This window comes from Rhineura floridana, chromosome 21, assembly GCF_030035675.1.
Source record: "Rhineura floridana isolate rRhiFlo1 chromosome 21, rRhiFlo1.hap2, whole genome shotgun sequence".
Classification (NCBI taxonomy): domain Eukaryota; kingdom Metazoa; phylum Chordata; class Lepidosauria; order Squamata; family Rhineuridae; genus Rhineura; species Rhineura floridana.
The window spans coordinates 1,602,628-1,616,869 of NC_084500.1; the positions used below are offsets into that span (position 1 = coordinate 1,602,628).

At 47.1% G+C, this 14,242-nt stretch overlaps 1 protein-coding gene across 2 annotated transcripts in view; it reads right to left on the bottom strand.

Moving 5' to 3' along the window:
* Positions 1-3,273: 3,273 nt before the first annotated feature.
* Positions 3,274-14,242, bottom strand: part of MTMR4 (myotubularin related protein 4) — a 47,739-nt gene continuing 36,770 nt past the window's right edge. For both annotated transcript variants that reach the window (XM_061604959.1, XM_061604960.1), the window contains exons 14-20: positions 13,217-13,402; positions 12,068-12,238; positions 11,818-11,972; positions 9,898-11,113; positions 8,899-9,009; positions 8,087-8,175; positions 3,274-5,253 (exon numbers count right to left, since the gene is read on the bottom strand). In XM_061604959.1, the coding sequence (XP_061460943.1) occupies positions 5,076-5,253; positions 8,087-8,175; positions 8,899-9,009; positions 9,898-11,113; positions 11,818-11,972; positions 12,068-12,238; positions 13,217-13,402 (2,106 nt within the window). In that variant the 3' untranslated portion in view covers positions 3,274-5,075. The remainder of the gene's footprint in view (positions 5,254-8,086; positions 8,176-8,898; positions 9,010-9,897; positions 11,114-11,817; positions 11,973-12,067; positions 12,239-13,216; positions 13,403-14,242) is intronic.

Sequence of the window (14,242 nt, forward strand, 5' to 3'; positions counted from 1 at the left end):
GGCGCAGAGCAAGCACCGCGCTGCCTCAGGGACGGCAGCGGAGGCTTTCGAATAGCGAGAAATGGCTGCCTCAGGCGGCTCTTCTTCTCCCGCCAAAACGTAAAAATGAACCAGAGCAGCGACAATAATAAAATATTTGGTCAGTTACAACAAGGAAGTCTTTCAAATAATAACAAGAAATTGACTAAGAGGCCGCTCTGCTCCCGTCATATGTATATGTATATCAACGACAGGGATGACTTTAAAGTAAAAAATTACCTCAGCGATGACTTGTCAGATAATAATAAAAATTACCTCAGTTTTTGGAGCTGTGCCTTTTCAGAGCCATGAAGCTGCCAGGGTGACTGACCTTGCTTGGGACCACTTGCTGTCTCTCAGCTGGACCTACCTCACAGGGTTGTTGGGAGGATAAAAATGGGGAGCGGTGGTAGGACCACGTTTGCATGCGGCACCTTGCGCTCCTTGGAGGCAAAAAGGTGGGATGTAAATGCCAGAAATAACGCTTTCACCTCCCAACGTTAAGTTTAATGTAACTTTAAAAAATAATCAGAGTGCCATCCATAGATGCATATAGATAGCTGTAGGGAAAAAATACATTTTAAAAAGTTGCATGCAGGCAGTTGAAATAGGCATATACACATATATATACACATTTATGTGCACACATAAAAGCCATGGGAAAATATTATGGCTGCATCCGGTGTTAGCCATACTCAGAGCAGACCCCTTCAAATTAATGGACGTGACATAGGGCCTACTCTGAGTAGTAATGGGGTACAGCCCTATATTTAAAAGAGGCATAAAAGGGCACTGGAACAGCTATGTCCCCAAGGTGGACATTATTTACACACAAGCTGTTCAAACAGATACACATATGTATACACACATACATAATGTGCGGGTATAACATATATCCAGTGCTTTTCTACTGGCAAGTAATGTCGCACATACAAAAAGGCCCTGCTGATATCTTTTGCAACAAGCTCTCACTGTGCATGTTTGTTTACAAATCAATAGAGGCCGCATACCTGGGAGTAAGCCCCACTGAATTCAGTATGACTTCTGAGTAGGCATGGTTAGGACAGCAGGGTTAATGCATCTATCCGCAAAGGTTGTTGAAAATGATAATATATTTCATATTTTTTCTTATCTATATATCGTCTATCAATACACACACACATATAACCACCTTTGTGGGGATATAGCCACCTTGGGAAACTCGGACCCCAAAACGCAGTCTACAAATATTTAGCAATAGCGCTGGGTTAAGCGACAGGTCCATCCCAACATTCTTAGAACTGAGAAGACCAGAACCCCATTCCCACACTTTTAGAACCACCATTATTTATACGGGAGCTTAAAATTAGTCTAGAAGCCATCCACGCATACAGTGCAGGACACCCATCTAGTATTCATGCACCAACAGCAACGCTATGTTCCAGCTATATATGTTATCTGCTCATATTTCACTGACCGTATATAGGCAAAGGATGCTTTTCCCTCACATACCAAACAGACAGACCCATTTCCGTGCTCTGGAAATCATCTCATTTATAAAAGAGCTTCAAATACGTCAGGCCCAGCACATGAATAAATTCCTGTAGATTCGCAACTGACAGGGAATCCACACTCCCCCCCCCTTACATTTATATCCCATCTTTTTCTCCATGAATTCTTATGTTGTCAGACTTGGTAACTGATGGAGAAGTGTATGCATTCAGGATATATTTCCTACTTCCGCAAAAAAAAAAAATCGCATACAGAAATCTTAGGGTTTGAATATTACACTAACACTACCTACACCTTAAGGTGCAATTATCACTGAAATCTGAAAATATTATAAATGCAGCTCTGCATTTGTTCAGAGGGATTTTAACTTCGCCACTAATCAAGTGACCGTCGTCATGCTCCTAGAATCATAATCATTTATACAAGTGCCTAAAATTCACTTAAATGAATGCACAGGGCCCTGCAGGTGACCTCACAATCAGCAGGGTCCCCAAGTAGGTCTGAACCCTGACACCTCTTTTTTTTAATAGAGACACTTCTGAGATGGTATGAAGCCAACAGATGCTTTTCCAAGGTATGCTATTATCAGCCTGCTCAAACTTGGACATTGAGGAAGAGTAACCATGTGGCTTGTGCCAGGTGGCCTCTCCTGTAAAAAATGTTCATGCAGCAATGGTCCTGGGAGCTCTCCTTCCGCTTCTCAGTTATATACACTGCCTCACTTCAGCTATGTATGCTCACTGAGATAAGTAAATATATAATTATTCCCCTAAAATATGTCTATAAAAGCCCTTTTTCCTCTGTGGAGTGCAAATGAGAAGTCTGTCCCTTTTAGAATCGTTGACTGTCATTTATGAGCACAAAAAGGAGTCTATATTTAAAAGATTTATCTGAAGCAAAAGCTCTATAAATCTGACAGGGATGTATCTTAACTAAATTCTACTCTAAATTCTAAAGTTAGCAATGCCCATTAATTTTAATAAGTCTTACTCAGAGCAGAATTAACCTCAGATACAACCTTCAGCCTCTAAGGTGCTACAGGACTCCTTGTGTTTACACTGATGTATGAACAGGGGACAATGCTGCCCTCTCTATCTGGTGTCTCTCTTCCCAGGCTTCACACCATCGTCAAGTGCTTTTTCCTGTCTGAAATGTGTCCATGAATTGTGTCAATGCCTTTTGCTTGCTAAGACAGAGGGGTGTGTGTAGAAATCTCTGACTTTTACATGGCTACAATGCAGCCTGGTGTACGAAGGACAGAGTCCTATCTGTTGCTCCATTTTCGCCTCTGGTCCCGCCCACCACTGATCCCTGGAAGGTTGCTCATGAGGGAATGTGGCCCTCAGGGGCTGATGGCAATTGTGCTCCAAAACATCTGGAGGGCACCAGGTTGTCAAAGGCTGTTTTAATGATTTTATGTACATCGCATTGTAAGTTCTGCCTGAAAAGTGATATAAAAATGTCACTTCCCGTGTGCTGAAAATTAAACTGTAAACTCCTCAAGCCAATGTCCTGGCATTATCGTTATTCTGCAAAGTGCCATGGAGTCCACGAAAGGGACATCAATAGTGTTAAAAACACAACCTCTTGACACAGTTCAAGGGAGGCCCTCTCTGAATAGCGTTTTCAAGCTACTCAACCATCAACCTTTTCTTTGGAAACACCATTATTTGCCATTGGAGGGAACACCCACTTATATCCTCAAGGCAAGGTGTGAGAAAGACCATTCAGTCATGACTAAATAACACGGTCCAACAAAGCAACACTAATATAGAGATTTTATTCAACCGTATTGAATTTCTTACAGCACATTGCCTGTCACAAAGCTATTGATCTGATTTTGGAGTTGTTTTTTGCCTGAAGACAGTGACACAAATTCATGAGAGCTGAAAGCAGTTTCAATTAACCGTGGCTGATTTGAAGGTTCTTGTTCTATTTCAGATTTTTGTTTGTTTGTTTGATGTCTGTGCAAATGAGTTGGGACCAAATCTTAACTCTCCTCTTACTTACATCCCTTTGTACAAACAAAGTTCAGAGTACGGCAACATCGGAAATCTCATCTTTTGCCAATGAGAGCTTTTTGCTCCCTGAAAGAGGCCATTGGGCAACTCAAGGAGACCAGTGTCAGAGGATGATGCTGGCTTTTAGGCTTATGACCAAAAGCAAGTGAAACGTGGAAGAAAGAAAAATGGCGGACAGAGCCACTAACTCCATTGAAAGTTTTAAAAAACCAGCCAGGAATGGACTGTTGGCAATCCTGTTCATTCCATGGACCCCTCTACAGATTTACTGCACTTCAGGATAAAGTGATCATGAACGCTGCTCATGAAGATCTGTGGAAACGTCTTGCTTCCCCCATCCCTTCCAAAGCATTTTAAGTGCTTGTATGGATGGAAGAGAAAGTGGAGCAACCATAAATCAGGAGAGCCATTTCCAAAAGGGGAATTTATTGACGCCAGGATGAACTGGAAAGCGTTTTTGCAATGATGATGATCATAAATCATGTTTTTTGTATTGTCCCTTGCACCTTCTTGGACTGACAGGTACGGGGGGGGGAAGCCCCTGTTTGCCGGTGTTCTCCGCCTCCCATTTACAAAATTAGTATCCTTCTCCCCCCAACAAAAAAAACTTTCATTCTCCAGACTACCACTTTAAGTGCAGAGAAACATTAGCAGCATTTTGAACTGAAACCCTCAAGCACACTGAACAGCACATTCCGGGAGGTAAAGAAGACCCACACAGCCTGCCTTTCAGGGCACCGGGTTTCCATAATAAAGAGCAACCAGCAATGGAGAGGCACAAGTGCAGCGTAAGGGGGAGGAGAATTACACGCATGGGAGGCTGTGAAGAAGACACCAGGCGGGAACCGACTGCCCAACACCAGCAGCGAGCGGGAAGTGCAGCCAGCCAAACTTAACTCGGCTTTCCACGTACAACAGCCCAGCTGCCAGGGCAAAGAATCTTATTCCCTGAAGGAACACACAGGAAAGGGGCAGGGACATGTCCTGCTTGATAAGGGATGCCCCCAACCCTCCTGGTTTTTGTACTAGCGGATGGCCTCGAGCCATCCGGGCAAGTGGTTGGCAAGCCAAACACAGCTGAGACAAGACAAACACCGCCAGAGCGAGGCTCCTGCAGACATACAACTCTGAGGCTGCATTCTTCTTCCTTGCACAGTTTCAACCTGCCTGCCTTTGTGAGGTGGGGAGAAGAGGGTCTGATTCTGACCATGCCTTTCTATTGCTTTTTGGGAACAAGGCAGTTATCTGCACCACATCACTCGCCAGCTCTCTGAAGAAAGACACCGCGGTCTCTGGTTTAGCCTCAGGTCTTCAGACCATAAACAGTACCATGAGGTGGGCCATTATCGCACTCTTTAATCCAATTTCCTCATCTCCAATACACGGGACACCAAGTTGGGGGGGGGGAATCGCCAACAGTGCATAAAACTTGGTGAGCAAGTGCTGCACTACCAGCCTCCTCAGCTGCCGCAGAGGCAGGCCCTTTCCTTCCAGTCTGCAAGTTGAAAAGGCCAGGCTTCGACAGGGGGTTTCCTCTCCTGGCATTCAGCTAGAAGCTGTGGCAATGGGCTTCTTCAGATGCTGGCTCATAAGTTCCCTCGCACGGGATACCTGGATGTGATCGTAACAGGAGTTGCAGACGAGGACTGGGTCGTAGAGCTGCTGGTCAGGAATGGGCAGCTTCAGGTGGCAGCAACCAGCGCAGAACACGTTCCCACAGTTCCTGGGCAAGGAAGAAAGAACACAAGGGAGCAGTGACCCTGGGGCCAAAGCAGGCTGCTATGTGGAGTGCTCAACTACCACTTCTAGAAGCTTGTTTGCCACAGCGATGGATCAGACAAGACCATCTGAGGGTCCTGGGCGTGCTGATGTGTTGTGGTTCTCCAGCAGTCCCTGTGGCCTAAAGAACAAACCCTACTATGGGGACACTGGGAATATAGCATGAATTACCAGAGCTGCTTTCAGCTGGTGTGCACTACTTTTCTTCTCCCTTTTTTTTGTTTGCTAGTCAGTGGGAATGGAAGAACCGTGGCTTGCAGAGAATGCCCATGTTTCAGTGGAAGAGCACATGTTTTGCATGCAGAAGATCCCAGGTTCACTCCTTGGCATCTCTAGTTGAACAGATCCCAGTGGGGCCAGGAAAGGCCTTAGAGAGCCATTGCCAGGCAGAGTAGAGAATCCCAGAGAAGATTGACAGAACGGTCCAGCGGTGTAAGGCAGCTTTATAGGTTCATATACGGCATTACGAAAATGGGGCTACAGCAGCGGCAGCCAATCTGGACCACAGCTCCTGTTCAGAGACTACCTTCTGTCTCTGCTCCATTTCGTCTCCTGCCATTACCTTTCTGTTTTAACTCCTCTTACGGTGCCTCCCTATTTCATTCTCACAGAATTATACCTGTCCTTTCCACCTTCTTGCCTTTCTAAGGCCAAGTGAACATACCACCCTTATGCAGAATGCTGGACCTGTACTTTACATATCCTGTTACTCTTACTTGATCTCTCAGCGGCTTTTGATACCATTGACCATGGTATCCTTCTGGGCCGACTTGGTGAGAAGGGTATTGGAGGCACTGTTTTACAGTGGTTCTGATCCTACCTCCAGGGTCGTTTTCAGAGAATAGCATTGTGTGATTGTCTTTGGGGGCCCTGGCAGTTGGGTTGTGGGGCGTCACAGTACATCTTGTCCCCCATGCTGTTTAACATCTGTATGAGGCCCTTGGGAACGGTCATCAGGAGATTTGGGGCGAGGTGTCAGCAGCACGCTGACGATACCCAGCTCTATTTCTCTGTAACATCTGAATTGGGAGAGGCCGTGCAAGCCCTAGACCACTGCCTGGTGGGCTGGATGAGGCCCAAGAAACTGAACCTGAATCCTAGCAAGACGGAGACGCTGTGGGTTGGTGGTTCCCGAGTTCAGGTAATTGGTCAGTTGCCTGCTTTGGATGGGGTCGTACTCCCTCTAAAAGAGCAGGTCCATAGTCTGGGGGTGCTCCTGGATCCATCTTTGTCGCTAGAGGCCCAGGAGACCTCAGTGGCTAGGAGTGCCTTTTACCAGCTTCAGCTGGTAAGACAGCTGTGGCCTGAGCATTGTTGACTGTGCACTGGTAACCTCCAGGCTGGATTACTGTAATGCGCTCTATGTGGGGCTGCCCTTGAGGTTGGTCCAGAAGCTGCAGCTGGTGCAAAATGCGGCTGCGAGACTGCTCACTGGGGCAGGGTATCGCCAACATGTCACCCTGCTGCTGAAAAAACTGCACTGGCTACCTATTAGCTATCTTATCCCTTAGATACCCAGTCGATCACTATACTCTGCAGGCGAGGCCCTCCTGCAGATGCCATCTTCTCAGGAGGTCCATTCCGCACAACATAGGAAATGGACCTTTAGTGTTGTGGCACCGACCCTGTGGAATTCCCTCCCCTTAAATATGAGAGAGGCACAATTATTGTTATCTTTTCTCCGCCTACTGAAGACCTTCCTCTTCCAACAAGCCTGTTGAGACCTTATCCCAGTCTGCATCTGTGTTGGAATTGCTTTCAATATGTAAAGCTTCTTTTTTTAAAAAAATAATGTTTTTAAACCTTTTTTTAAAAAGATGTTTTTAAAACTTTTTATATATTTTTAATGTTTTTAAAGATGTTGTGTTTTAATATATTTTAAAGTCTGTTTTTGTGATGTTTCAAAGTGTTTTCAGTGCTTTTGTTTGCTGCCCTGGGCTCCTCCTGGGAGAAAGGGCAGGATATATCAAATAATAAACAAAAAACCTTGGGGCAAAAAATTCCTAACTTCACATGATGGGGTTTGAACAGGTGGTGACTAGGCAGGAAAAGGATCTTGGTGTTGTAGTGGACAGGTAGCTCAATGAAAGTGTCGACCTAGTATGTGGCAGCTGTGAAAAGGGGGAAGGAATGCCATGTTAGGGATCAATGGGGAAGAGACGCCTATATCAAAACTGCCAGTATCATAATGCCTTTGTACAAATCTATGGTGCAACCACACTTGGAAGACTGTGCAGTTGTGGTCGCCATGCCTAAAAGGATATTGTAGATCTGGAAAAGTTGCAGAAAAGAGCTGCCAAAAGGGGATGGAGCAACTCCTCTTTGAGGAAAACCTGGAATGCTCAGAGCTAGTTTAGAAAAAAGGCAAATAAACGGGAACACAATAAAAGAGTATAAAATGATGCATGATGTGGACAGAAGTGAACAGAGAGTATTAGAACTGAGGCCATCCAACGAAGCTGAATGATGGGAGATTCAGGACAGACAAGAAGAAATGTCGTCTTCATGCAGTGCATGGTTAAACTGTGGAATTGGCTCCCACAAGAGACAGTGATGGCTACCCACTTACTGTAGATGGCTCTAAAAGAGGATTAGGCAAATCCATGGAGGATAAGTCATGATGGTGGTTATGTTCTACCTCCAGGATCAGAGGCCTCCTCTGAATACCAGTGACTGGGGAACAGCAACAACAGGAGAGGGCTACTGGCGGAAAAGAGGTAAAGAATAAATACCAAGACAACCAATGAGGAAGTGTCATAGCAGTTGCTGAGCGTTACCTGCAATGGTGTCTGCGTTTGGCTAGCCAGAACTCACAATCACAGTTGAAACAGTGTGAGGCCATGTGGTCTGGAACCCACCGAGTGACCTGCAGAGAAATCACAGCGTGTCAAGCCAAGTTTGGCTCCGTTCAGTAGAAGGAGTCTCGTAAACAAGAGTCAGGGAGCAGCTTTTCCTTGGCACATTTAAAAGCTTTGGTGTTCTGTGTTTCAAACACTTTATTTTTGGAAAAGTGTTCAACCAATAGGAAATAATTCAGAGTGGGACTACGCTGACAGTGACAGGCCGGAAAAGGCAAGAGATAAAGGGAATGTTTCATTTAGAAAAAGGAAGAATGTTGGAAGTTTTCAAGCATTTGAAAGGATGTCAGAGAGTAATTGTTCCTTGGAGCAGTGCATCCTTTCCCAAACTGGTTCCTTCCTGACGTTTTGGACTACAGCTCCCACCAACCCCAGTCAGTATGGCAATTGGCCAGTGATAATAGGAGATGCGATCCAAAACATCTGGAGGGCATCCGGTTGGGGGAGGCTGGAGTCAACAATAAGTAAGGGCTACTTCTAGAACATCATGCTGTTAATAAAATCCTTAATGCATCCAAATATGGACACTGCCTGTGGAAAAGCATTGGGATGGACAGCACACCAACCTCACTCAATGGACCAAATGCAAGAGAATTCCCAACACCTGAATTAGGGTGTGGGGGGGGAGAAACAGAGGAAACCCCCCACAAAGCAATGGAAATAACAGAGCTCCCATTATACGATGTCTCATTGTTCTGCTCTATACCCCTGTCTAAGGAGATGCAACGTACCTCTGTTTCCCTTTTGTCGACAGGCTCCCAGCTTGCTTCAGACAGACAGTCGTCACTATGATCAGAGTAGAAATCCTCATTTTCACTGCCGTCCGATTCCTTGAGGCAGGTCTGCAAGGAAGGCCACAACAGCCGTTAGTTTATCTGTTACGTACTCCCCACAGCCATACAGACCCTCTCGGGTGTTGAGATCAGAGGGGGGGGGCAGACTTTCTCTGGGTGGCCCCTAAGTTGTGGAACTTCCTTCCCTAGAGATGAGTATGGTAACCTCACTGAACAGCCTTATGTGGATGCTGAAGATGCACCTCTTCACCCTGGCCTTTGACACCTGAGATATGTATTTTTAGGGGGCAGCCTATTTTGTGATTTTAGATTTTTAATGCTGTATTTTAAAATTGTACCCTGCCCTGGAACCTTTGGGTGAAGGGCAGGTAATAAATGTTTACTACTACTTCTACATTTTCCACCCACCCCACCCCCACCCTTCTCTCTCTCTCTCTCCACCTCCCTCCCTCTCTCTGTGCATCCCCCAATAGTGAGCTGGGAATAATAGGCGGAACCTAGGGACTTCTATCCACCAATCAGGTGCTCCATCACTGGGCTATGGGCCCTCTTCAACCAACAGAGCAAAACAGTGGGAGACAGTGGCGAATTCTGGAATGTCTGGGCTGTCTCCAATGTTAGTTCTACTCAGAGTAGACTCCTTTAAAATAATGGGCTTGACTAACTTGGGGCAACTTGGAGTACAGCTTAGTTGGATGCAACCAACCCCTTCTGCTGAGAAATTGGAAGAGAAGGGAAGAAAAGGAGGAGCAAGGAATTCTAAAAAGTATGGAAACAGAATCTGAACAGCACAGGTTGGCTGGGAGGCAGACCAGCCATGTGCATGTGGAGTGGATGGCTTTTCAATTCCTTAAATCTGTGACTGAAGCACTGCACTGCCTTCCCTGGGGAGAGGGGTTGGGGACCCTCCTCCCACCGCCAGCTGTGGTCACTTACAAAGTCGTCTTCATAGTCCATCTGTGGCTCAGCTGGAGGGGGATAGCAATGGCGGATGTCCAGCCTCAGCTGCAATTCCCGCACCTGCCGGCGCAGCTGCTCTACCTCTTGCTTGTAGGTGGCTTCGATCTGTCGCAGCCGGTACTGGATCACGTCCGTGGGGAAGGGAAGCCCATCGTCATCTAGGTAGACAGGAGGCACTGGAGAAGGGCTGTTGGGTGGCACCTGCTTGCAGCCAAGGGCCGCCTGCTTCAAATGGCAGGGGAGCCACAGCTTGCTGGCCTTCCCAGTGAGGCCAGAGTGGCTAGAGCAGCCAGGGGGCTTCATGCTCTCTTTCAAAGGCCACTGGCCACTGAGGCACAGTCCGGAGGCCCAGAAGTGCCTGCTGCTCAGCCTCTTGTTACAACAGCCGTAGGAGAGGAGCCGTCGGGGACCCACGTCGCCCCCAGGAAGCGACGTTCCCAACCCCTGAAAGCTGTCCCAGCTGACTCCTAGGAGAGAGAATTCGCTCGTCTGGCTTTGAGAAAGTCCTTTCCGCCACAACTCTGGATGAGCTTTCCTCATCTGGTTGCCCTCCTCTCCATGCCTGATGCGGCTGCTTTTGCCACCCTCCTCCTCCTCCTCCTCGCGGCATCCTGGAGCCTCCTGCCTTGGAGCCGGTGGGTTCCAATGGGGGCCGCCTGCCAAAGGCTGCAGGGAGGAGTCTGGGCGGCAGGGCGCTATGAGGTCCCATGGGCCATTAGATGCCAGGCCATCTTTCATATGCTGGCAGGGAAACTTTCCAGGAGGCTCATCCGATCCGGCCAAATCCCCAAAGGGCTTCTTTTGCTGGGAAGCATCTGGACCTGGACAGGTGTCTTCTCCCACCAGTTCTGGACACGGCCCTCTTACTGTTTCTACCTCAGGAGATACGCCACTGAACTGTCGTGGCACTCTGTCGTCCTGTGGCATCTGTGGCTGATCAATACTGTGACCGTCAGAGGTGCCACTGCTGGCAGTAGGCAGGGGATGGAGTTCCTGCTGCTGCTGTTGCGGTTCCTCTCCTGCGCTCTCTTTGCCAGCTGCTGTCTCCTCTGCAGTGGAGTGCCTGGGTTCCAGGCCCATCCTGACGTCCTGACAGTGGTTGTTCAGATTTGGATCACTTGACGTGCGGGTCAACAAGCTGCCAGGATCACAGGCTGAGAGAAGATCGTCCATGGATCTCGTCTTTGGTAATCTGAAACCACAAATGGCAGCTTAGGCATCAGAGAAGCGGCCTGCAGAGGCCCTGCCAGAGTCTGAAACAGGAAGTGGGCTCCCCATGCGCGCACACAAGCAGGTGGCCAGAGTCGCTCCTCTCTATCTGGAAGTCTGCCAACTAGTCTTTGGCCTTGTGGCAAGCGTTTATGGCTGTTGGAGAAAATCTAGCTATTTTTGTCACGGCTGCTAAGGCCTAACAGCTTCTAATGGTCTCTTTCCTAGACGTTAACAGTCAGTACTTTGCAATTAGGATCATGTATCTTATTTCTGAATATCTGTAAGCATTTGGATTGGAGCCATCCAGCCCTTATAATGCACTGTGGCATTTCAAAACAGTATCTTGCATGGTCCTTTGTCCAAAGCTTTAAAAAAATCAGTAAGCAATCACCACATCAATAGAAGTACTCTTTCCTGATGTGTTAGGTTGAAATGTCAGAGCCTTCTAAGATTTTTAGAGCAATGGGGAATGTCTGAAAATACAAGTAGATAAAATGATGGAATACAAAGAAAGTCTGAGCCCAACCCACCAGGAACAAGCCCAACTATAGTCAGGGGAAGCTAGCCAAGGGCATGGAGAAATCTGGGCTGCACTACACATAGGCCCTGATGGGACAATCCAAGCAGGCGTCCTGATAAACCCTGGTTTGCGCAACTCATGAGACAAGGGTCACTTTTGCCTACCTGTCAAGAGACCTGCTGCTAAACTCCTGGCTTTGGGATCCAGAAGGCGGGTAAAGGTCCATGCCCTCTTCTCCAAGAGGGCACGGGGAAGATGCTGGGAGATACACAGCTGTCCAGAGGTGCAGCGCTCGCACATGACACACTGGGTGCAGCACCTGCCATGGAAAGTGGAGGAAAACAGACTCAGGAACGGGGCAGGAAAACCTTTCCCTCCTCCAGGCCCAACACCAGGGCCAGGAATCCCACTCACCTGCTCGCTGCCAGGCATGTAGAGCAGATTGTGGAAATTCTTGTTGCCGGCTCTCAAGAGGGACCAAACGGAGCAGGTCCGCTTGGTGATGTTGTGGATCTCGCGTTCGCAGGGACTGTTCCCAAGGAAGGTCCCATAAAGGCAGGAGTACGTGTGCTGCACCAGCTTCACCTGTGGTACCAAGGAAAGTACATGAAAGGCTTTGGGTCAACTCTCATAGGAGCCCATCTCTGAAAGAGTTTAGTTTTATACTTCTGTTTGAGGTTTTTTAAAAAAATTGTATACATTATAAGGAGCCTCAGATCGTGGTCAACAGAAATCACAAACAAACAGTGAATGCTTATAGGCATATGATATATTTGGGGATTATGTGGGTTATTATTGGCCCTGTGAGTTCACACTTTAGATGCTCATGATTAAGGTATACTGAAACCAATTAGTGGAACAGACTACCATCAAGGGCAACAGAATGTGGGTTGTATGAAGAGAGAAAAAGCTGTGATACACCATTACACACTGTTTTGGACTCTATTGTCAAACAGCTGACTTCTCACCCTTTCCTGTAATTTTAAGTATTTTGTAATACAGTTTTTGTGGTATACCCGTTATCCACAAGCACAGATCATGTTCTTATACGTGCTTAACTAATCAATACCTGCTTTTGGCCAGTAAAAATTATACAGATCTTAATGCATGGCTCTCTCTCATAATTCTTTACAGATTTTTTACAGTGAAACTTTAAAAAAAAAGTTACCCACAAACAAAACAGAATTGCTGTGATCTTTGGCTGGGAGAGAAACATTCTGCTTCTTAAAACTCTGCAATTTTCATTAAAAAGTCAGAAACAAAAAAACTTGGTCCAACACAGAGAATATTTTTATTCTACACAACCAAGAGGCCCAACACTGAGCACAAAAGACTAGCTGCAAGGGAGAACAGAAGCCAAAACTCAAACTAGAATGACCAAATTAAAAGCCAAGAGTCAGATAGTATTAACAGTGTCACAATCATTGTCACGATTTATTCTTCAAACTGAGCTGTCGTGAGTCGCCCCGACTCTTCCATTAGAAAGACCGGCCTGTGATAAAATGCAGGTCTGTCTTGATATTTGTCCCAGACGCACCTCATCTGCTGCAGGCTTGCTCTTACCAAGAAAGCTTCGTTGAACTCAAAAAGGCAAGGGAACTGCTTGAGCAGCTGGTGGACAGAATCCAGCCACTGCAGGAACACAGGGCACTGCTCGTTCTGATCCTCTGCCTTCTCCTGGTGTCCGCAGCGGTCCCCAAACTTGTGGCCATAATCCAGCCAGTCTAATTCAACCAGCACCTGGAAGCCCTGCCAAGAGGAAGGAGGAGGATGTCAGCACCATGGACCTCTGAATGGGCCACAAGAAACGAGCAGGAAGCTTCTGTGGCTGCCATCTTTCCCATTCCTCAGATGGTAGCACTCCTCAAACCTCCCTGCTGGCTTCCAATCCTCCTCTGTATCCAGCATGACCTCCTTGCCTTAGCTCAGCGGCAGAGCAGCTGCTTTGCATGCAGAAGGTCCCAAGGTCCGTCCCCAGCAGTATCTCCAGGTAGGGCTGGGAAAGACTCCTGCCTGAAACCTTGGAGAGCCACTGCCAGTCAGTGTGGACAAGACTGAGCTAGATGGGCCAGTGGCCTGACTCGGTACAAGGCAGCGCCCGTGTTCCTACCTTGAAAGTCCTCCATAGCACTACCCTATCCTTCTGGCTCTCCTTTCCACAATATCATTTCCTGGGACCTTTGGTCCCAACTTGGCTACCAGAACATCCCTGATCTCATCGACAGTTCTGCCTGTTTTTCCTTGCTGCCTCAAATGCTTGGAATTCTTTCCCCGAGAAAATTATGCAGTGCCGTATCTCACCTTCCAGAGGTCTACTCAACACCAACCTGTTCTGCAAAGTCTGATCTTCACGTAACTTTATTCGCCCACTTCCATCCCTTGATACATCCTCAACTTTCTCTTCCCACTTGCTTTTATCTTCCACCTTGTTTGCTTTCGACTGTAAGCTCTTCGGGGGAAGGATCCTGACTATTCTTGCTCTAAACATAATAGGAACAACTACTTCTCAGACCAGCCCTTAGATGCCCAACTTCCTGGTTGGATGAGACTCCACAATAAAAAGGACAGTCATTTTAATTTTGCAGAAAG